This window comes from Lithobates pipiens, unplaced genomic scaffold, assembly GCF_037356315.1.
Source record: "Lithobates pipiens isolate NorthernLeopardFrog02 unplaced genomic scaffold, aLitPip1_a1.2 Scaffold_8, whole genome shotgun sequence".
NCBI lineage: Eukaryota > Metazoa > Chordata > Amphibia > Anura > Ranidae > Lithobates > Lithobates pipiens.
Window position 1 is genome coordinate 673,364,096 of NW_027507903.1, and position 25,435 is coordinate 673,389,530.

The following is a 25,435-nucleotide window of genomic DNA, read 5'->3' on the forward strand; positions in this document are numbered from 1 at the left end:
TAAACAAATTATTCCCAAATTCACAAAATAGATGCTGGAGATGTCTCTCGGACATGGGAACATTCCTGCATATTTGGTGGTCCTGCCCCTTGTTGGTCCCTTTCTGGACAGAAGTTTGCAACATAACTACCCAGGTCACTACATACAACATTGAACCTTCCCCAGCTCAGTGTTTACTGCATATCTCTCCCGGATCTCACAACACTTACCATAAATCACTAGCTATGTTTATGATAAATGCAGCAAAACAATGTATTCCGACCAAATGGAATTCCACCCAGGTACCCACCATTAAAGAATGATTTTGCAGAATCAATCACTCGGCAACGATGGAAGAGCTGATCCACATTGCTCGTGATACTCCTTCAAAATTTAGTTCGAAATGGGCCTGCTGGATCCACTTTAAAACCACACCATCCTACACTAATCTCATGAATAGTCGTTCTTGATCACTGCAAGTGCAATAGACACAAAGGTTGTTCTACCTTCTCCTGTAACAGTTAGAAACACAACTCCCCTCTTAGGAACAATTGGCTACTGGAAGCAATCCCGGGAGGCAAACTCACTTACTTTGCCTTTATTTCTCCTATATATGCTATTTCTCTCCCATTCTCTCTATATCCTCTAACTACCCTTTCCTTTCTTCCCCACTCCCCCCCTCCTGATCCCTCTCTTCTGAATATATGATCCCCTTTTTATGCACGTTCATGTTCTTCACCAGCCATCACCCTTTGTAAGACCCCAAACTCCTTGATGGTTTTCATTGCAGCGTAAGACCCGGCTCATTCCAAATTGGGCGACATTAGTCTATTATTTCTATGTAAGACACAGATAACGCTTTCCCCATAATTTAATAGACACAAGATTCAAGGGTTTTCTTATTGGTATCTGAGAATATGTATGATTGTATACTCCTTGAATCCGCATTATATATATAATGATATGTACACAAAGTATATTATTCCTATGGGAGATAGCCTTTGGATTAGAGCTCGACTCCCCGGTCAACCTACTTACATCGGGTCCGATATGTACAATCCACACTTGCTTATGCTAATTGTGATAAAATCATTTGCATTTATGAGGTCTATATTTTCTTTTAGTCTCCTTACTTGAATTTTTGGCTTCGCTGTATTAATAATGCTTGATAATTGGATTAACGCAGAAGAGATCTGTTTGTACTTATCATTTTTCACGTGTATTAAAATAAACTTTAATAAAATTTTCTTTAAAAAAAAAAAAATGATAGAACAGAACAGAATAGAATATATTATATTTTATTCTGTTCTGTTCTATTGTTTTTCTAGTCTATTCTTTTATATTCTATTAAAATCTTTTCTATTAAAATCAAAATCATGATATACTTAATGTGGATTTCGGAAGATGGTTTTATATACATATACTACTTTCCGACATTCAAATTTCGTATAGAATGAATTTGAATAGAAAAGATTAGAATAGTAATAGAGAATAGACTAGAAAAACAATAGAACAAAATATATTATATCTTATTCTATTCTTTTCTATTGTTTTTCTAATCTATTTGTTTGTATTATATTAAAATCTTTTCTATTAAAATCAAAGTCATTATATACTAAATATGAATGGTTTTATATATATATATATATATATATATATATATATATATATATATATATAATTATTTTTTCTTTGACATTCAAATTTCGTATAGAATGAATTTGAATAGAAAAGATTAGAATGGAAATAGAGAATAGAATAGAACAATAGAACAGAATAGAATATAGATACTATCTATTTCATTTAAAAAAAAATTGCAGATTTTGTTTCCATAAGATCTCCTGCAGACTAATAGCATCTATTTTATTTTTTTGCAGCTCCCCTGCAGAGTATTAGTATATATTTTGTTTTCTCATCAGATTTCCTGCAGACTATTAGCATCTATTTCTTTTTTAGCATATCTCCTGTAGACTATTAACAGCCATTTCACTTGCTTGACTGTTAGAATCAATTTCATTTTATTTTTTGCAGATTACTATTTATTTCCATCAGATCTCCTGCAGCATATTAACATCTATTTCATTTTTTTTGCAGATCTCCTGTAGTCTCCTGTAGTCTATTAGCATCTACTTCATTTTTCTTCTCTTTTTTTTTGCATTAGAGCAGCCATTTCCTTTAGTTCAGCAGATCTCCTGCAGACTATTCGCATCCATTTCCTTTTTTTTGCAGATTACTATTTATTTCCATCAGATTTCCTGCAGACTATTAGCATTTATATAATTTTTTTGCAGATCTCCTGCAGACTATTAGTATCTATTTAATTTTCTCATCAGATCTGCAGACTATAAGCATCTATTTATTTATTTATTTTTACTGGTCTCCTGCAAACTATTAACAGCCATTTCCCTGTGTATAGAGATATAAGCGGTGATGATGTCTCTCTTGTTGTCTCTTCCTCAAACCGTTCCTCCATTCATAAATGAAATAGAAGCTAATAGTCTGCAGGAGATCTGCTGAAATAAAGGAAATCGCTGCTCTAATGCAAAAAAGAAAAAGAAAAGTAAAATGAAATAGATGCTAATAGTTTGCAGGAGATATGCAGGAGATATGCAAAAAAATGAAATAGATGTTAACATACTGCAGGAGATCTGATGGAAATAAATAGTAATCTGCAAAAAAAATTAAATTGATTCTAACAGTCTGCAGGAGAACTACAAAAAAGAAGTGAAATGGCTGTTAATAGTCTACAGGAGATCTGCAAAAAAATAAATAGATGCTAATAGTCTGCAGGAGATCTGGTGAGAAAACTAAATAAATACTAATAGTCTGCAGGAGATCTGGTGAGAAAACAAAATAGATACTAATAGTCTGCAGGAGATCTGCACAAAAAATGAAATAGATGCTAATGGTCTGCAGGAGATCTTATGGAAACAAATAGTAATCAGCCAAAAAGATTTAAAAATTAAATAGATAGTATCTATATTCTATTCTGTTCTATTATTTTTCTAGTCTATTTTCTATTTCCATTCTAATCTTTTCTATTCAAATTCGACTTCATTCTATGCAAAATTTGAATGTCGAAAAAAAAAAAAAAAAAAAAATGTATATATATATATATATATATATATATATATATATATATATATATATATATATATATATATATATTTCCTGGACCTCCCCATGTCAGCCTACTATGGGTCAGCTCCACCCCCTATGACCTCTCCAGGACCACCTTTTTTCTAGCCCATAAAGGGCAGCTGTCTGCCACCACCAGTGTTCTTTTTTTTGTCCTCACTCCGGACGCCTTTTAAAGTTTATTTTTATTTATTTATTTTTATTTTCTCTATCCACCGTCCTTCCTGTTCGGGTTCAGCCTCTCCCATATCAGAAGACACCCCCATAGAGGCAGTAAATCTCCTGAGGAGTGTGGGTTCCCTTGGTGCTGGGATAATAAGGTGCAGTATAAATGACTGTGTATTACTGGCAAAGGTCACTGGCAGTATAAATAACTGTATATACCTTCATTAGGCAGGTGTTGCACTCTCTCCTTCCATGTTTGGTGTGTTCAGGCAGTGGTTTGGCTCGCTGGGTCTTGTAGTTCACCACCTCCACATGTATTCCTTTCAGGAAGCAGGTGAGGTCAGAGGTAGCTAACTCTTGGATTGCCTAGCAAACACCAGAATGCTCACTGCTGATTTGCAGCAGGCTCTGTCCTCTAGGGCTAATCTCAGTCTCCAGCTGAGCAATCTGCTACTCTGCTCTGGTAAGCCTGGTTTCCAGGACTCTCATTTCTTACTACTGTGTTACTTGTGTGTCAGAGTGTTTTTATTATCCTGTGTCTTTATAGATCTGGGGAGTTTTGCCTGCCTAGTTGCCTTAGCACTGAAGATTCAGATGAAGAAGTTTATTTTATTTATTTGTTTGTTTATTTAAAAGAGAACACATCCTCTGTTTTACAGAGAGAAGGGCCCAGTGTGAACAAAACGCCCGCAAAGAGGTTCCTAGTCAGCATTCCAGCCTCAAAGGAGTAAAAAGGCTAGGCATTACAAGTCGCATGCAGCTGGATAGACGCTTGTTGTCACAGCATTCCAGATCTCCCTCATCTCACTTTAGTCGCTCGCACCTGAGCCAGGAGAGGTCATGACATCAAAAAGCTCTCAAAATCCTGCTGAAGATTCAGCGAGAAGGATCACAGCAATAGTAGTCTTATCTGGTTTCCTCTGGCTTGGTGGATAAAGTTGGGCTCACCAATCCCACTGCCTCCTTGTCAAAATCTCCTTCTGCGGAGTGTGGCCTGACACCCAAACTGCAGGAGGATGAAGTTAATAACTTGAAAGTGAGAGGGAGGCCTTAACTGGCTTGGGTCTCTCAGGTGGTGTAGTGGAGATATTATTACAGGCTCGTAGGAGCTCCGCAAATGTAACCTATCACCAGATCTGGAATACTACAGAAAGTGGTTGGGACCTTGGATCTCCTTCAGTATCTAACATTTTGGAGTTTCTGCAGAGTGATCTCAAAGGGTTAGCTTATAATTCCCTGAAGGGTCAAATCCCCACTTTGTTGGCTATGTCGTGTGCAAGATATTCTCTACATCCTTTGGTGATCTGATTTTTAGGGGCAGCCATAGAAATCAGACCTCCATTGAAATTGTTTTTTCAAAAAGAGGACTTAACACTAGTCTTGAGAACATCGCTGGTTCCTCCATTTGATCAAGCTTTCTCTTGTTCATTATTTCTTTTAAGTTTTTTGATTTTTACTAGCTGTTGCCTCGGTCAGAAGGGTCTCCAAGTTATGCGCCTTCTCATCTAAAGAACCATATTGTTTGGTGCTCCCAGGCATGATAGTGCTTAGGCCGATTCCAAGCTTACTACCTAAGGTTGCCATATGATTTCATATGAACTGGGAGGTTGTTCTCCCAGCCTTTCCGGCAGATACAGCTGATGAATGGAGTAGGTTAGACCTGGGCTCTGCGGTTTCAGCCTACCTTGACCAATAGAGAAATGCATGCCTTCTCACTCTCCCTATAAATTGAAATCATTCTATGGGGTGGCGCAGACCGGGGCATGGCGCAGACATCATGGCTCTTTCCTGAGTGGCTCTGTCACGAGTGATGCGCAGTTTCAGCGACGCAGTTTAACGAAAGCAGGATAACTACAACTGGATGAAGACACAACAAGAACTCTGCAAGACAACAAGCAATCCAGCAATTCTCATTTATTTTGTATCAAGTCAGATTCCTACTCTATCTAGTACGATGCTCCTCATTCTCTTCCTTCTCACATCAGTGTCTTCTATCCTCAAATTTTCCTTACTCTATCCCTCCCCTCTACCCTGCAGCATGCACATTTCACCCTCACTCCTGCCTTCTCCCTACTACTACACCCATCATCTCCTGCATTTGCTGCATCCATATGCTGGCATAAACTCCAAAGCCACGAGACACATGCACTCATGCTCATCTCACTCCTATCTTGTGTTCCTCACCCTCCTCCTTCTCCTAGTCTCGGGTGACATTTCTCCTAATCCTGGGCCGCCACTCTCAAACTGCAAGCCACATCTTCAAAACCCCTCCCCCTCTGGCAACCACCGCAATCCACTTAATTTAGTTTCTATCCCCCTGCTTCCTCAAAGCAGCCCCCCTATCTCATGCACCCTTTGGAATGCCCGCTCCATCTGTAACAAGCTAACATCTGTACATGACCTCTTCATCTCTCATAGCTTCAACATACTTGCCATAACTGAAACCTGGCTTCAAAATTTGGACTCAGCTTCTCCTGCTGCCCTCTCCCATGGTGGTCTCCACTGGACTCACTCCCCCAGACCCAATGGACAGAAAGGAGGTGGAGTTGGATTGTTCCTATCCCCACAATACACCTTCCAAGTCCATCCCATCCCTCCCTCTCTTTCCCTCTCTTCTTTCGAGATGCACTGTATTCGCCTGTTTTCTCCTATTTCTCTGAGAATTGCAGCAATTTATCGGCCTCCTGGACCGGTGTCACGCTTTCTTGATGACGTTGCTGCCTGGCTACCCTACTTTCTCTCCTCGCCACCTTAAGCCTTCTCTTCTCTATTCTGCTACTGACCACCTATATTATATAATCTCTCCCCTGTCCTGTCCTGACCTTGCCATCTCTGTCTACAACAGTTCACTCTCTTCATCACTAGATGCACTTGCTCCTCTAACCACACGCAGAATCAGGCCCCGACCATTACAACCCTGGCAAACTGACAACACTAGAAATCTCAAGAGACGTTGCCGTGCTCTTGAACGGCTGTGGCGTAAAACCAAATGCCTCCAAGACTTCACCATATATAAATCTGCCCTTCTAAAATACAATTCCTGCCTCCATGCTGCCAAACAAGCCTACTTTGTATCTCTTATTAATACTTTGTCATCCAATCCTCATCGGCTCTTCTCAACTTTTAACTCTCTGCTTCGTCCCCCACCCCCTCTACCCACCAACTCACTCACTGCCCAAGAGATTGCCAATCACTTCAAAGACAAGATTGATGCAATTCGCGAGGACACCTCCGCTGTGCGTACATCTTCCCCACCCAACATACCTGGCCCAATAGCATATTCAACACTCTCCTCTTTTGAATTGACTACTACTGAAGAGGTTGCAAAACTTTTCTCAGATGCTCACCTAACCAATTGTCCCTTGGACCCTGTTCCCTCACAACTATTAAGGTCACCCTCTAATTCTATCCTATGCTCCCTCACTCACATCTACAATCTCTCCCTCTCAAGTGGCACCTTCCCCTCCCCTCTAAAACATGCGCAGATCACCCCCATACTTAAAAAACCCTCTCTGGACCCCACCAACCTGAATAACTTAAGACCTATCTCATTGCTCCCATTCACCTCTAAACTTCTAGAACACTTAGTCTACAACCGCCTTAGCTCCTACCTCAGTGAAAATAACCTTCTTGACCCATTACAGTCTGGCTTTCGCTCTCAGCACTCCACAGAAACTGCCTTACTAAAACTCACTAACGATCTACTAACTGCTAAAACCAACAGCCAGTACTCCATACTCCTACTACTTGACCTCTCTGCTGCCTTTGATACTGTTGACCACCCGCTCCTCCTCAATAAACTACATTCCCTTGGCCTCCGAGATTCTGCGCTTTCCTGGTTCTCTGCCTATCTATCACAGCGCTCCTTCAGTGTCACCTACAACTCTGTATCCTCCTCTCCATTGCCCCTTTCTGTGGGGGTCCCCCAAGGCTCTGTTCTTGGACCCCTTCTCTTCTCTATTTATACATCCTCCCTTGGTCACCTGATAACCGCCCACGGCTTCCAATACCACTTATACGCCGATGACACCCAAATCTATCTGTCTACTCCTCACCTCACTCCTTCAGTCTCCTCTCGCATTACTAACCTGCTAACTGACATATCAGCGTGGATGTCACACCATTTCCTTAAACTAAACCTCTCTAAAACTGAGCTATTAATAATCCCCCCCTGCACATGCCCCCCTCCATGACTTTTCCATCAAAATCAACAATGCAACCATCAGGCCCTCCCCTCACGCCAGGGTACTAGGTGTAACCCTAGACTCTGACTTGTCATTTCAGCCCCAAGTCCAATTGTTGTCAAAAGTTTGTAGATTTCACCTCCGTAACATCTCTAAAATTCGCCCCTTTTTAACAATTAAAACTACCAAGATCCTCATTCAATCCCTTGTTATCTCTCGCCTTGACTATTGCAACTCCCTTCTCATTGGCCTGCCTCTCCATAGGCTATCTCCTCTTCAGTCTATCATGAATGCTGCTGCCAGACTTATCCACCTTACCAACCGCTCAGTGTCTGCCAACCCTCTCCTCCAATCCCTACACTGGCTCCCAATCACCCAGCAAATTAAATTCAAAATACTAACCACCACATACAAAGCCATTCACAACTCTGCCCCGAGCTACATCACCAATCTTGTCTCCAAATATCACCCAAACCATCCCCTCCGTTCTTCTCAAGACCTCCTACTCTCAAGCTCTCTTGTCTCCTCCTCCCACACTCGTCTCCAGGACTTCTCCAGAGCCTCTCCAATCCTCTGGAACTCGCTACCTCCACCGGTCTGGCTATCCTCTACTCTTGCTACCTTCAGACGATCCCTGAAAACTCATCTATTCAGGGAAGCCTATCATGTCTCAAACTAATCTCCTACCACTTCCATAAACTCATTCCCAACAATTATAAACTTCTGTACCACCTGCCCCACCCTTTTAGATTGTAAGCTCTTCTGAGCAGGGTCCTCTTAATCCTCTTGTATTTAATTGTATTGTAACTGTATTGTCTCCCTTTTATATTGTAAAGCGCTGCGTAAATTGCTGGCGCTATATAAATCCTGAATAATAATAATAATAATACCTGAAATGGTCTAAAAGCAGATCAGCTGTAGTTTTTTCTAAACGTGGTGGTATCAGCATAAACAGCCCTGGCCCTGGCTGTTTATGCTGATACCACCACGTTTAGAATATCCCCCAGCACGGGTGCATATTTGTTCTTAATTTAACCGGTTTTTATTTATTTATTTTTTATTTGTTATAACCTGGCCATTTTGGGTCATACCTCTGGTCTGCTGTATATATTTTTTAATCTAATAAATTTGTTGATTGTTTAACGGTACGTTCACGATCGGAGTCCACTTTTATTTCCCCTTCCCTTCGCTCGTGGCCGGGCGGCCCCAGCGTCTTGTCTTACTACAGGTTTGTTCACTGAAGAACCTTCGTATATGATAGCCTACCGGAGAGCTCTGAAAAACTCCGGAAATTAACAGTGATTGGATGGACACCCTGCCTATCTGCTTCGTGTCGACTGAGAGGAAAGCAGGATGATCGGCTGGTTCCAGGATCTTTCAGCACGCAACGGTAACCTTCGCCCTCAGCGGCGTGTGAGAGCGGAGTACGCATCTGTGATCCCTGCAGAGGGTTTGTCTGCCAGCGCTAACGACTCCGTTGGTCTGGAGTCCATCCATTGCGGTAAGAGTGCAACTTTTTTCCGGTATGGAAGTGATACTGGCAAAACCAGGAAGGTCTCATCAAACTTTTGAGAAGGACTGAATTCCCTGTTCTGTATAATTTGGGGACTTAAGTCATATCCAGGAATTTTTTTCACATAAGGACTTTTTTAATTAAATTTCTTACATTGTGTATTTTTTTTCTGATTCATGTTTTATATATAATCTATATTGGATTTCATTATTTTTTACACTATAGATTTCACGTATATTCAGCGCAACTTTACACATAATTTTTTCTGATTTGATCCATAATTGATATTTGATGGTTTTTATTTGCAGCTTTTAGGTTTTGCCCCAAGCGCGGTATTTTTGTTTGTTTTTTTTGTGTATTTTATTCTATTAAATTCTATTTTTTCTATTCTGTTCTAATCTTTTCTATTTGAATTAGAAATTTTGGAAGATGGTTAGTTACTTACTTATATACATCTGTCACATCAACTTCTCAATTTTGGGATCCGTACCTCAGGGTCACTTGGTGCTAGAAACCCCAAAATTTGGAGATGTATGGAAGCTCCTACGTCCAGCTGAACTGCTGGCAACGGAAGAAAGCGCTCCTGGCCTCTGCCCACAACAGAGGACAGATTTCCTGTAAGGGTGGAGGGGACTTCACTCTCCACCTGTATACCCCAGAGATTCTGGACAGTAGGCCCAGATGCCCAACAGCATGACGGACTGAGCGCAACCACCCTGTCTTCTCTCCTGCGGCTAAAGGGACTCCAGGGGGCAGGACTGGTCCGCACTTTCCCCCAGCAGGGAGTATGTTCTATGAGAGAGGCAGAGGTTGGCTGGGTGAGTGGTGCTCTGTTTGGAACAATTTGTTTGGGGTACTGTGTGGGTACAGAAATCAGAGGACTGGAACTATGAACTAACTTTGGAGTCAACCCGTCTGGGGTCTCCTCCTGTGTTAGTCTTCTGTCGAAAGGGGAGAGATGTGACGGGAGGGCACATGGAACTCAGAATCCCTTGGAAAAGTTGGGAAACCCATGTTTCAGCTCCCCATACAACTCTTATGTCTAAGTCACCCTGTGCCTTCCTGGTACAGGGTGAGTGAGAAAATATATTCTAAAGCCCCGTACACACGAGAGGACTTATGTCCGACAGACTTCCGAAGGAGTTCTGCCGGAGTTCTGCCGGAGTTCCGACAGAGTTCTGACGGACTTTTCGACTGAGCGGACTTGGCCACACACAATCACACTAAACTCCAACGGATTCGAACGTGATGACGTACGACTGGACTCGAATAAGGAAGTTCATAGCCAGTAGCCAATAGCTGCCCTAGCGTCGGTTTTAGTCCGTCGGAATAGCATACACACGAGCAAATTTTTCGAAGGGACCGGGTCCGGCGGAGTTCCGTCGGAAAAATTTGAAGCATGTTCCATATTCTAAAGTCCGTCAGACTTTGGCGAATCAAAAGTCCATTGCAGCCCACACACGATCGAATAGTCTGACGGAATCAGTCCGTCGGACTTTGGATGTTGAAAAGTCCGCTCGTGTGTACGCGGCATAAGACTATTCTTAGGCTGTTAATTCTGAATACACAATCCTTGAAAGAGCTGATTACATTGACCTCCGGAGATGGACTGTCTGGTCACCTAGGCTGCCTTAAAGTGGTTGTAAACCCTTACAAACCACTTTGACCTACAGGTAAGCCTAGATTAAGGCTTACCTGTAGGTCCAAGCAATATCTCCTAAACCAATATGGTTTAGGAGATATTTGCCCGAAAACGGGCACCGCTGTCTACGGCGCATGCGCCGTAGACAGCGGCGCGCAGGCGCACTGAGCGCGGCATTTCCAAGAATGGAGCTGCCGCGCGTGTCGACTCCCGTGCGCATGCGCGGGAGTGACGTCATCGCGGCTTCGCCGAATGACAGCGGCGGAGCTGCGAGACCCCACCAACAAGATGGATGCGGCGGACTACAGGGGACAGCGGTGACTTCGCTGGCTCCTGTGTCAGGTAAGTGACACATAATGGGCTACTATGCGATGCATAGTAGTCCATTATGCTTTGCCTTTGAAGGGAATGAAAGAGGAAGTAAACTCATCAGGGTTTACTTCCTCTTTAAGTGCTAGAGTAATTAACATGTTAATTGTGTAATTGTATTTTAAGTAATATAGGGGAGGGGGGGGGTATCCATGAGCAGCCCTACCTCGTTATCTGCCCCTTGTGTAAAATGTGTATAAAAGTCTGGATTCTGTCCAATAAAAAGTTTAAGATTCTGAAAGCTATTTTCGGCTAGACTTGTATTCAATGCAGCTATGAGAATATCTCTCTCTGATAGTCAGATTGGAGGAAGCGGGATGTACATGTCGGAAGCACTCAATCGGAGTGTGGGATCGGATCCGTCAGTCATCACGCCTGTCTTATACACTAGGAGAGCCGCTGCTATACTGTTATGAAGGAGAGGAGGTTGGCGGCCATTCTGTGCATTCTTACATGGATATATTGTGATTCTATGTGAGGATATATTACATGTTATTATTAATAAACTATTAATGACCAGAGTATCCCAGATATTGTGACACATACAAATAAAACAGATCTGGTAACAAGTCACCAAGCGGGTATTATCCTCAGACCGGGAAATCTGTCCTCCAGGGGGCAGGAGAGCGATAGTGAGTATGATGACATGGCGGCTGGTTTTCATTCTATAGAATTATTGTAATATATCCGAAATCCACATATCAGAGGAGATCAAGATCATTTCCTCTACATCACTTCCCCTTTAGGCTCCTCCCACTAGAAGAACAACCCCTCCCCCGGACATTTCTCCAGCATTCTTATAGTGTTTTCAGAGCTTCATAAACACAGTGAAGACACATGATAAATGTCATAGAAGTGTTACTGAGCATTGCTTCCTTCTACATAATCATCAGACGTGTGAGCGAGTCTTAAGGGGGTCTATTCCATCCTATTTCCTGCTTGTTAGGAATATGGATGGTCATTCCATATGTACAGAGCCTGGTCACTGTTCTACTATAAGGGGAACCCCAAATCCCATGGATGAGATTACAAAGAGAAAGATTCCCTCAAAGAGAGGAGAAGACATGAGAAGAGGGCAGGTGATGGAAGATTCTACATGGGTGAGGATGGAGGACACCCAGAGATAGAAGGAGACCCTGAGAGACGGGAACAATCACAAGACGTCACATTTCCCCATCACGGCACATCACACATTTCTCTTACCGTAATTCCTGAATTTCACTCTCCGGGTTCATCAGAAAGGAAAGAGAATCAGACTTCATGTTATATCCTGAAGAGGAGGAACCTTCTTCTTCTGCTTCCTCTCCCGGACAATCTTTACTGGAAATAGTACAACCCCAAAATCTAAAAGCCAATAATGAGATAATAATTAGCACCAAGAATGTATGACCTCTGACACCAAGAATAACAATGTAACCCCCAACATTTCCCTTCCACATGGCTGCCTTCCATCTGGCTCTACAGCCTCATACTGGACCTGATGAAGACTTCTCATTGGTGGCTATGAGTGGTCTTTGAAGTCACACTCCAGACAAAACTTAAAGGAGGCCCCTGATATGTATACGGGGTCTCTAGCCTTCCAACACAGGGGTCTCCATTCAGCTTCTGGGAAATCCTGGAACACCACTTTGGTTCCAGATATAAAATGCAGTCCAGACATTCTCATCTCCGCCCACTTCTGTAGACAATTGGCCCCTCCAATGTTGGAATAATGATGTCACACCCCTGACATTATTTCCCTCCCCCAGATCTCTGAACACGAAGCTTTCCCTCCAAATGTTCTGTGTGATAAATGGTATAATTGGGGGCAGGGAAAGGGTTAATCTGATATAAATGATGTGATTGTTACCAGAAGTTGTGTAGAAGGTGATATGTGGGAACCACCATTTAGCTCTGGTTCACACAGCACAACATGAAAGTCGCAGCCACTTCCAGCTTGACTTTGCTCTACAACTTCCCGGCGACCAGGTGCGACTTCAAAGTGACTTTACTGAGAAGCATTCCAATGTGACTTTGATGGATCCGTGTTTATACAAAACACGCGTCTGATAACCGTGATTGGGGCGTCATTAACAATCAGGCTGCATTTACATCTGCATGATTCTGAATGCACATCAACCAAACAGAAATTGTGTGCTTTGCCACACGTTTCAGAAATGCTCTGCGACCGTGTGTCACGCTTGTACTACGAAAATGGCAAGGCGAGCACGATGCATGTTTCCAAAACGTGTGGCAATGCATGCATTTTCCTGCAGGTTGCTGGGCATTCAGAAACCTTCAGACGCCAACGAATGGTATAGGAAGTGCAACGTGTGTTGTCAGACATCTTAAAAATGCACTGCAAAGCATGCATTTTCTTACGGGTTGGCGTGCGTTCAGAAACATGAAGATGCAGATGAATGGTAACACAAGTGTGATGTGCATTGTCACACAAACACGCAGAGACACATGTGTTTTCTTGCGGGTTGCTGTCAGTTGTAAATATGTTTCCATTCATTCACATCTGTACATTTCCAACTGCACAGCAACCTACAAGAAAATCCATGCTATGCTGTGTGTTTCATAAATGTGCGACACACTTGTGTTTATTATTCATTTGCACATTTTGGAATGCATGGCAGACCACAAGAATACATGCGCTTTGCTGTATGTTTCAAAAACGCACAGCAAGGAGCATTGCTTTTGTGTTACCATTCATTTACATCTGCCCATGTGTGCTGTGCATTGCTGTGCATTTTTTAGATGTATGACAAAGCGCACATCTTCTGAGTGGGTCGCCTCGTATTTGGAAACACGCAGATATGAATGTCGGCTAATTGTTAATGACACCCCAATCACAGTTATCAGTCGCATGTTTTGCTGCCAAGATGCATGACACTCCATGACTGAGAAGATTCTTGAGCTACTTTGGCGTGTTTGTTGCATGTCGGGCAGAACATTCCAGTGAATGGGCTCCCTATACACAATGTGTGATTACACATGAAAAATACACAAATAATAGGAGGGGGAGTGTGCATTTCCGCTACGCTCAGGTGTGACTGGGATGTGTTGGGAGGAAGATTTTAGGCAGCAAGGATGACCAGGGAGGAGAGGTGAGGGGTAAAGAAGCCTCAGAAGTCACAGCAAAGTCTTAAAGATTCAGACAAATGTGCGACTTTCTGGTGATTTTACATTGAAGTCTATGGGAGTCGTGCAGCACAAGAATCACCCAAAAGTAGTGCAGGAAGTATTTACTTTTGTGGCAGTGACTCAAATCTCAGCAATTAAAACAACACCCAATAAAATCTTTGTGTTTTCACCTGACCTGCGACTTTACATGTCATTAGAATGTCGCTGGAAAATTGCTGTAGTGTGAAGCAAGGCTTAGGGCTGAGGAAAGTGTGAGTTCCCAGGACTTCTAACAAGTGTGGTAGATGGAGAACATGTCTGATAATCACCGTTATACTGTATGCAGGTTCCTGCCCATTCTCTGAATTCAGTTAGGATATCCTCACACTCACTTACCTGACCTCCTGACTCCTGTGTAGGAATGGAGATAGAAGTTTCCCGCACTCTGGATCCATAGTGAGAGATACAAAATGTAAAGACTGAAAACTTTCTCTCTTCAAAGTCTTCAAGCAATAGTTCAGCTGCTTGGAATAATTCCTGTTCATCCACAAGTTATCAATATATGAGCCGTACAGAGACAAATTTGTACAACCAGACATGACTCTCCTAATGAAGTCCTCATCCTGAGTCTCATACAGACAGAAGATGGTCTGAGTACAGAAAGTCTGACGATTGTCCTTCATGGCCCATTCCATGATTGCAGGTTTAGCTCGGAGTGAGATGGAGATTCCTGTGACCTCTGAGAATGTCTTCACCTGATTTTCATTTAAGAGACCAAACAGGAATTGTACAGATAATGCTAAATGTGAGTAATCTGATCTGAAGTCATCAAGTGATTTCCCTTTACAGATCTCCGGGAGGGAAGTACCTTCCATAGACCCAGACCCATCATCCATCCCATAATAGAGAGCAGCAAGGAACTCCTGTACACTCAGGTGGATGAAGCTGTAGCAGGTCTGGCTGCGGACGTCCCAATGAAAGATGTTCTCATTCAGAAATACAGACTCCACCTCATCCAGAGAAAGTCCATGTCTTTCTAGATCTTTCTTCTCAAATATGATTTGTTGGTTCAGAACTCCCTGATTGGCCAGAGCACACAGCTTCTTCAGACAGGTTTGTTTCCGGTGTACAGACTGCTCCTTCTTGCTGTGATGGGTTAGTAAAACCTCCAGGTAGAGAAGGTAAATTGAAGTCGTTGTACGACACTGAATTACATCCAAATCTTTTCTTATTTCTTGTCTCATTACAGTGCAGACAATCCAGCATGTGATGGGGATGGCACACATGGTGTACACAACTTCATTGTCTTTTATTATACTGAGAACCTTGTCTGCATCTTCTTTATTTCCAAAGAATTTATGGACATATTCCTCTCGATCGTCCCTTGTAAATCCCTGGATTTCCACATTGCGATAATCATTGATGAATGTGTTAAGTTTCTCCATGGCCAGTGACCTTGTGGTGATGATCAGAGAAGATTCTGGGAGAACCTGTCCCCTGAGCAAGCTTTGGAGAATTATTTCTTTGTGGGTTTCCATAGAAATGTCAAGACAACCCTCAGATTTCTCCTCCAGAGTCCACCTCAGTTCATCAAACCCATCAACTATGGTGAGAAGTTTTCTCTGACTTCCAGGATCCTTCAGAACATACACCAGGTCATCTGAACTCAGTCTGCAGGCTAAGGATAAAAGCCCCACAAGACTTATGTTTTCAGGGATGGTGTTGATTTCTCTACAGCTCAGATAAAACACAAAATCAAACTTGTTTTGGTAGAGATCCCCAGAGGCCCAGTCCAGCATGATCTTCTTGGAGGTCATTGTTTTCCCAATCCCAGCAGGTCCTTGTAACACCACAATCTCAGGGATAAACTCATATTTATCAGGGTCAAAGAGAGCCTGGATTGTGGTTGGGGATCTTTTCTCTATGATCTGTAGATGTCTTCTGCCTGAACTCCTTATTTCTTCTTCTTTTCCCTCTTTATTCTGGGGTCCGTTTATCATCAATAAATTGGTGAATCTTTCCTGTAGATGAACAGCCTCCCCCATACAGGAATTATATTCTTTAATCCTCTGAAATTTCTCTTTCTCTTTGTGTTCTTTACTGAAGTCTTTATGAGAGAAAAGAGAATAATTTATTCCTCATACACACATGAAATAGTATTTATAAGACAGAGTTGGAAATATTGTATTCTAACCATAAACCCGAAGAATGGAACCCTAAAAGAAGATATCCCATGAAATACAGGATGATTATGGAAAACTATGGATACATCATCCAGATCAGAGGAGTAACTAGAACATTCAGGGCTCCTGTGCAAGAAGCCATGAAGGGTCCCTCTGACTACTGATGCCCTTTCCCCTGGTCCCAAGGCCCTCCCCTCCAAGACTGGGGCTCTTCCCTCTGAGGCAGGGGCCCTTTCCATGTGTTCCGGTCATGGGGTTCTTTAAAAGCCCTGGTTCAGACTGCTGCGACTTATCATGTGACTTGCAACACAAAGTCACATGACAAGTAAAAACACATTATTTTCAATGGGTGCTGTCCTAATCAATGCACCTCAAGTCACAGCAACAAAGAAAAAGGTTCCTGCAATACTTCTCTATGTCTTTGGTGCAATTTGAGTAGCATAGACTACAATGTTAAATCACAAAATCGAAAACAAGTCACAAGGAAATTGCAAGAATTTGCACTACTTTGGAATCACAGCAGTGTGACCTGAGCTCATGTTCTGCAGTGGGCCCCTTTCCTGCCATGTTGGGCCCCCTACAGTGGCAAAATGCCAGGGCAACCTTTGGGACCCTGGTAGTTCCACCACTGATCCAGATTACAATAAAACAAAATGTTCATCCCACAGAGATTTCATATGAAAGGTGAATGTCCTACTAACCTGATAATCTGTTGTCATGTGTCGTCTTCTTCAGTTTGGCTGGAAATAAGATTAGGGAAGTGATTAGTCCTGATAAACCTCTGAAATGTATAAAATAATAACTAAGAGAGTTATTAGTGTAGCAGATCCTCCCAGACACCATCATCCCACCAACCCTCTGTAGATTGGAGTCTCTCCTCCTCCAGGTGATGGGGAGAGTCTTTGTCTGCCTGGTAACATCTCAGTACATTACAGTGACATGTGACCATGGTGGGGGGACCAGAAAAGCCCCCAATTCTCTATGCAGGGATTACAGGCACACACCTAGAATCTGGAGCCTTGACTCCTCTTTCCGATGAAGGTTCAGGTGGATGCATGGGGCACAAGGCTCAGAACCCCGAGCAACAATCATGAGGGTCTCCTAGGAATACAGCTATAAATATGAAGGTTCTGTATAATAGACAAGTGGCTGTGATTGTATTGCTCTGCTCGGCATGCTGAGTGATGTCATTGTGTTATGGTGACTGACTGCCGGCATCCTGGAGAAGTTTTACTCTGCTTCCCTCTTAGATTGTTCCTGAACTCTGTAGCCTTTTCCATCATCCACAATTTTATACCCAAATGTATTTTATTCTGTAAACTCCCTCAGTAAAGATTGTTTAACCCCTCAGTGACTGAGGGGAAAACAAATTGTAATGCCTGAACACAATTTTACAACTGTGACCTGTGTTAGTAAATCTGTACATATCATCCCAACTACATTGTGTATCCAGGAGGATTATACCTTATTCATTTCAGGACAAATTGAGCTTCTTCTGGTAACACTGGCACTAACACTGTTAGTTGTGGTTTGTACCCGTAGTACAGCCTAAAACACATTGCAGACATTCTGCTTTATCTTACCTAAAAAAATTGACATACTAATTTAGAAAATGTTTAACCACTTCCTGACCGGCTCACACTGATATATGTCGGCACTTTGAAGAGGGATATCGTTGTTATGACAGCAGCTAACTACCATAACCCCGGTATCCTCGTCAGTGAGCGGTCTGGTTTCAGATTAAAGTGGTCTCTGCGGCAGATTCACCGCACAATCCCTTTTATCGGTGGCGGGGCCCCCTCCCGCTGCTCTCCGGTGCCCTCCGGTGCTTACCAGAGCCATTGTAGCGGCGGAGGAGATTGCGTCCACTCCCATGTGTGGTATGGAGGTGAATGAGGGGAAGATACCCACCCGTCTCCATACTATCGCAGGGTGGAAGCCACATCAAAACATCATTTTTGTGTAAATATGAGATGTGAGGTCTTTTTGATTCCAGACCTCATATTTAAGAGGTCCTGTCCTGCTTTTTTCTATTACAAAGGATGTTTACATTCCTTGTAATAGGAATAAAAGTGACACCATTTTTTTTAAAAGAACAGTGTTAAAAAAAAGGTAAAATAAATAAGAAAAAATGTAAACGCGCCCCGTCCCTCCGAGGTCACGTGCAGAACTAAACGCATACTTGAGCAGCGTCCGCATATGAAAAAGGGGTTCAAACCACACATGTGAGGTATCGACGCGATCGGTAGAGTGAGATCAATAATTCTAGCCCTAGATCTCCTCTGTAGCTCAAAACATGAAACCTGTAGAATTTATTAAACATCACCTATGGAGATTTTTAAGGGTAAAAGTTTGTCGTCATTCCATGAGCGGGCACATCTTTTACATGTTGGGTATCAATTTACTCGCCATAACATTATCTTTCACAATATAAAAAAATTGTTCTAACTTTACTTTTATTTTAAAAAAGTGTATATTTATTTAAAAAAATGTACTTGTAAGAAAATACAGTGTGACAGAAAGTATTGCACGACCGCCATTTTATTCTCTAGGGTGTTAGAAAAAAATATATAATGTCTAAATAATTTTCGAGCAAAAAATGTTTTTAACTTGTAAACTCCAAATCTCAGAAAGAGGCTCGATCCTTAAGTTGTTAAAAATAAAAATACCCAAAATACACTAACCCTGATACTTGACCCTAAAACTAAATCTGGCACTGACCCGGATCAAACCTTGATCTAGCAATTTTTTTTCTTAGAACACAATGTATGATATAATATATCCTGTATGTATACAATGTATTACATTGTATATATACAGGATATATTATGTATTACATTGTATACATACAGGATATATTATATAATACATTGGATACATACAGGATATATTATATAATATATCCTGTATGTATACAATGTATTATATAATAGATCCTGTATGTATACAATGTATCTTTCTCTCCATTTGGAAAAGAAAGAAAACACAGGGGTGAGCTGCACAGACACTGATTACTATGATTGCCAGAGGATATCACAGCGATCATGTGACAGGGAACTGGGAGTCCCAGATTCTGATCATTAGTATGATCCCCGGGGATCTTGGTGGGATCCTAGTCTCTGTGTAGCGCCCTCCCAGCACAAAGGGAGGTACCCAGATATGTGGCCCCCAGCATAAAGACACTTTTTGTGAGGCCCCATAAGTGCGTACTGTCAGTGGGAAGGGGATCATCCAGTTGAAATCTCCTGATTGGTCACTGGCTTTCCCTGGATGACATTCCTAGTTCTTCCTCACACAGATTTTTATCAGGAATTTGTAGGAAATGGTGATTATAGATGGGAACTCACCATGTTGTGCTCTCCTCTCCTGGAGGTCATTTGCGGGTCCCCTCAGACCGATCAGTGTAAAGACATGAATGGTGACATCCAGAGCCTCTTCTTCTCCATATGTGTCTATCAGGATGTCCTTGGTGGTGTTCCAGTCTGCATTTTCTAGTCTTCCTCGGGGGATGGGCTGTTTATCGCCATAGGAAAAATCTGACAATTTGTTCCTAAATCTCTTGAAGTCACATTTTATCAGATCCTCCAGAGAATATATGAGAAGATCCCCGGGGGTTTGTTTCCTCTTTCCCAGGACACCAGGAGCCGACCCTGCAGAGAGGACAATCATTAACCATAAGGCATCATGTACACAGACGTTTTAAAAAATGGGCTGTAAAGCTAGTAACAAGACCTGGGGAAAAAGCAGCGTTAAAACCGCAATTTTATTAGTGTTTTGATTTGGCGTCAATTCGCGCTTAACTTTTTTAAGCGTTAACGCTAAGGCGCGTTTTTAAAAAAATCCCTCTCTCAAATTACCCACATAAACATTTTTAAAGCTTAAAAACGCTGATGCTAAAAAAAAGTCGGTATAGCGTTATTGCACATTTTTGAGCGTTTTTGTGCTTTTTTTCGGCATCAGCATCAAAACTGCTCTAACGCTGGAGCCTCTGAAGGCGCTGGTCCTTGTTTTGTTTTTTGGAGCTTAAAAACGGCATGGTGTGTATAAGCCCATTGAATAACGTGGAGTTGCCTTCTTAAGCAGCAAAAAAGCTCAAAAAAGCTGCTGTAAAAACGTCTGTGTGTATGAGGTCTTAACATTCCTCCTGATTGGAGGATTTTTGACACATGACAGCAGATAAGTCTGTACTGGCAGCCAGCAATGCTATAAAGAGCATATAGAAGGAAAGGAAATTATCCCCCAATATGTCTATATGTACATTATCCTATGGAGGGATTGGGTTCCCTGTGGTAATCTCATATGATTGCCTCCATAGTGGTAAGTTACCTCTCAGATGGATGAATATTGGGTGCAAACACCTAGGGGGGCTATTTATATAAAATCAATCATCTTTGTGAATTATCCCTATAATGTGTCTAATATGTTTATTTCCTGTGATCATCAGCTCCATCTAGTGGTCATAATGCCATATGTTACTGGTTGAGGCATTTTAAGAAAATAATGTATGATACTGATGATCATAGGAAGTAAACCTATTAGACAAATTACGGTGATTATTAGTGATGACTGTACAAATGACACAAATTCATAGTAATTATTTTATATACAGACCTCCTAATGTAGATGTAGGGATGATCATTTTAAACATCATGTTTATTGATTGTTTCATAGTAAACTAGAAAAAAATATATAAAACCTTTAAACCCCCCCCCCCCCCCCCCGAATAATGATGTGTCTGATATTTGTGAACTAAGAACTCTGATTTCCTCCAAATCTCCCAGTAATATGTGTCATGTGACACGGGGCTGTTTTCTCCTTAGGATTATAGACAAAGGATTCCCCGACCACTGCACAAATAGCCATAAAATTTGGGGTCCTCCAGTCATTATGGATCACTGGACCATCTCAGAAAATCATTTCCATCAATGATAAATACAATCTGAAGACACAGGAATGTGATGGTGGAATTGATGAAAGCTCCTGAACTCTTCTAATGAGTGGACTGACCAGATGTCTACAGAAAATGTCCAGACAATGGAGACATAAAATGTCCTATCATCTAATTCCAATCTCTGGAGATGTGATATGGAGGAAAACATTGGAAAGGATTGTCAGGATCAGCAGTCATACCTTGTGAGGAGGATGATGGGGAGGAAGAGGACGCCATGACATCAGGAGATGACCAGAGATGACATCACCTGGAAGGAGCACAAACAATAATAAACTCATTTGTAATGCGATGAATGGAAACAATAATGAGGATTTGTCCCTTCTGTGGATAACAATTGGCTGACTGGTTGTCCAATTAGAAAGTATTAGAATTGGATGGATTTCTGTCATTTACATCCCATAACTATGAGGATCAATCAGAACCTTCTACCCGGCATTCATCTAGTTGGTATATCGGGGTCACAAAGGAATCCTACCTTGTTTAGGGCCACAATTTATACAGACTCCTATTTCTAGGTGTCACCTCCACAAATCTGTTCCATTCATAGCCAAGACTGGTACTAATCAGCACCAAAGTATCAGCCAGTAAGATGTCTACAGAGAGGTCAGGTGATAAAAAGGAGAAGGCCCCAAAATGGAAGCTGTGTGTGGTCAGCAGAGACCTCCATTCACTAATAAGATGCTTCAGAGAGGATTCTTCAGGAAGGTCGGAATTTATTCATCATAAAAAAACAGGTTTAAATAGGTTAAAACACAAACACATTGTGTGGCTCTTTAGTGGCCACTTTGTCATGGAAAGGTGTACAGGACACTTTAATGGGTGGGATCTGTGTGTGTCCTTCAGACTATACTGTACAGTATACTGATATGTCAGGTTTTTCTGATAATAAATGATAATTATTGATATGAATTCTGAAGGAGATATGAAGAATAACCTTCTGATGAACCACAGGTTACAAATGTTATAAAACTAAAGACTCTGAGAGTCGGCTGTGAAAGGAAAGTTTGCATACAGAGCAATTAGTTACAAGGACACATTTAATCCAGCAGACAATGTGTTATAATGGTCCTCACACAACACCGGTATAAAGAGGACTTATTTTTATATTCAATATTTTTACAAGTCCAGCAAAAGAAATACAAAAGAGTCCAGTAACAAAGTGTGACATAAGAACAAAGGGGCTGATTTACGAAAGCCGTGAGTCATCAGTAGAGGCGGACGACGAGACGCAATGCATATTCTCCTATTTACAAAATGGTGCGCCGGGAACAGAGCGCTAATCCCCATTTACTATAGTGATCTCGGCACACAGCATAATACAATCTGTGCGCCACTGTGGACATGGCACACGGCATCTTCAATATTAACAGAAGATGGAGGTGCAAATATTGGGGTGATGTGAGGAAGTTTAGTAACAACTGCCCAAAATAGAATGAGAAATTAACAATTTCAGAGAGAGCCTGCTGTGCCTGCAAGTATGTTTAGAGATCAATGTGCATGCGCAAGCGGCTCTTGTGCACGTTCAAATGTGTTTGTTCACTGCGTGGCCAAAATCGTAGTAAATGTCAAGCCTCACAAATGAAATTGCATGGGTTGAACGGGCGCACCTCTAAACTTGACAATTTTTTGTTTACGCTGCTTTACCTTTTATGTATTTTTTTTTAATGATATTTTCACACAGGTCATGTTAGCGTGTTACTTTGCCAACATGTGACATGCACCTTGTTAAAATTATGTAAAAAGGGTCTCGTTCCTCTAGATCCTCCTAAAAGGACATTTAATTTTCCCCCAACCTGCTTTGTACACACGGTCGGACATTCCGACCACAAAATCCTTAGGATTTTGTCCAAAACTTGTGTTGCATACACACAGTCGGACAAAGTTGTCGGAATTGCCGGTCATTAAGAACCCAGTGACGTAAACCGCTTGGTGTTGGGCTTTTAGCTTTGACACAAGCCCAATCCATGAACAGGTCGAGGAGGAGTTCATGGAACAAGAATTGGTTGCTCTAGCAAGACCAATTCTCGCACATGCTTTTTCTTCGTAAGATCCGGTAGAATAATCCTGATGATTTCAGGAATTATCTCCAGATGACGGACCCCATTTTTCACTGTCTGTTGGCTTTGCTGACCCCTTATATCAGCAGGCAGGATACCTGCATGCGGCAAGCCATCACTCTGGAGCAGAGGCTAGTTGCCACGTTGTGGTACTTGACAGACAGGTTGATTCAGAAGTTAGTCAGTGATTCCAGTCCCCCAATGCCAGTATCCACACAGTACCCCAAACAAATTTGTCCAAACAGAGTATACTTCACCCAGCTAACCTCTGCCTCTCTCAGAGAACATATCCGCCACTGGGGAGAGGCCTGGACTGACCCTTCTCCCTCAAGTCATTTCAGCCGCTGGAGAGAAGACAGGGAGACTGGGCTCACTCCATCAAGTTGTTGGGGATCTGGGCCGATTGCCCAGCCACCCTGGGGTATACAAGTGGAGACTGAAATTCCATCCATCGATACCAGCTCAAGCTGCAGTTGTGTGTAGGGGCCAATAGCATTCAGTCCTGTTAGCACTTCAGCTGAGGACCCCACATCATACACTCCAGCTGATTTTTGGGGAGTCAGGCCAACTGCCCGGCTCCCTGGAACTCTGCAGCCATTACCAGTGCTGGGCAGAAGTTGGTAGCACTCTGCCAAGAGGCTGGATTCCTCCACTCCCAAACTGTGTAGCTGCTATTTGGGAGGTGTGCTGGCTGTTTCCCTTTCCGTTCCCTCATCTGGCTTCTGGGATCACATGTCTATGGTACTGTCTCCCAGGTGCACAGATTTTTGCTGGGGAGGAAAGACTGCTTTCTCCACCCTGGCCGATGGTTGAGGAGGGACAACCAACACCTCCTCTCCCTTCTCCCCCTGTATCTGCTACTGGGAAGTGATCACTACCTTCTCACCCTGAGCCTCCGGAACTGCCACAGGTGTGGGGCAGAGGTCTTGGACCCTCTGTCCAGTGACCAGCGCTTCAGCTGGGGAAGTTCCTTGTAACTCCACAGATACAGCTGTTGGTGCTGGGCGAAGCAGAGTGAAGTTTGGCGCTAATACCAGCTCTTCTGCTGGAGGCTCATCAGGTTCTTCTTCCTCAGCATAAAAGTCTATCAAATCCCCTGTCACTGCAACTGGTGTCTGGGGATAGAGTTTCACCATCTCCTGTCCGTGGAACCCAGAAGATGCTATCGGTGCTGAACAGAGGTTAGCAGAGCGCTGCCCTGTTGTCAGAACTTCAGGTTTGGGGACAACAATCTCCGGAGTTTCCACTGTTGATTCTCTGGCATGCTGCTGAACGTGTTCTAGCAGTTTCCTGTATGCCCTTTCCAGATGCTGTTCCTTGCTTAACAAATGGTCCAGATCAGGTTTAAGCTCTGAGACCCCTGCAAGACCGAGCATAGCCTCTCTATATTCTCACAGGTCCTCAAGGGTAGGTTCTCCTTCATGGCCAAACGCAAAACAATCTGTAAGGCTCTCCCATAGCAATCCAGGGTCTCCAAAGTCATATCCCTCTGGAGAGCATTCTGTTGTCTCCCCTAAATATCCCTGCTCTGTGTGCCATTGCAGAGCTCAATAATGATTGTCCAGCTCTATCTCCTGCTGGACCAGCCTGTCCAACTCAGTCACCCATTGCTCCTGGGCCGCTCTCCCAGGAATGCCATCCGCAATGCCTGTTGGTCACTGGCCCGCTGCTCTTGGGTTGGAAAGCACTTGCCCTGTTTTATACCAGCGAGCTGGAGGGCTCCAATCCAGAGCTCCACCCGAATCTGCTGCCTGAGCTTCAGGTATTTATCCTCAGACACAGTCCTGGTGTATGCTGAAAGGACAATCCGCAGTAGCCCCAGGAACTCTGATGCCAGGTCCATATCTCCGCTGGGGTGACTTAAGTCTGCTATCCTGATCTTGGATCCCAGTGGAGGTTTGGATTTCCCAGAATGCAGGAAGCAACCCACTGCTTGTCACCAATGTGACAGAACCGATCCCACACTCCGATTGAGTGCTTCCGTCAGTATACTGCTTCCTAAGTCTGAATATAGATATCAGATATTCCAACCACTCACAAGCACAAAACAAGACGACACTTGCTTAGCTGCTCAACATGGACTGATTTATTAGAACCAAAAAGACAAGTATTTATAATACAGTGGAAGACTAAAACCTAACCTAAT

At 42.7% G+C, this 25,435-nt stretch overlaps 1 protein-coding gene across 1 annotated transcript in view; it reads right to left on the reverse strand.

Moving 5' to 3' along the window:
• The window catches only part of LOC143961962 (NACHT, LRR and PYD domains-containing protein 12-like), a 145,251-nt gene extending 123,724 nt beyond the window's left edge, over window positions 1–21,527 (reverse strand). Inside the window, exons 1-5 of the mRNA XM_077471302.1 lie at window positions 21,412–21,527; window positions 19,629–19,931; window positions 16,983–17,021; window positions 14,495–16,205; window positions 12,194–12,334 (exon numbers count right to left, since the gene is read on the reverse strand). Coding sequence (XP_077327428.1) covers window positions 12,194–12,334; window positions 14,495–16,205; window positions 16,983–17,021; window positions 19,629–19,931; window positions 21,412–21,448 — 2,231 coding nt within the window. The 5' untranslated portion in view covers window positions 21,449–21,527. The remainder of the gene's footprint in view (window positions 1–12,193; window positions 12,335–14,494; window positions 16,206–16,982; window positions 17,022–19,628; window positions 19,932–21,411) is intronic.
• Between the last annotated feature and the right edge of the window lie 3,908 nt (window positions 21,528–25,435).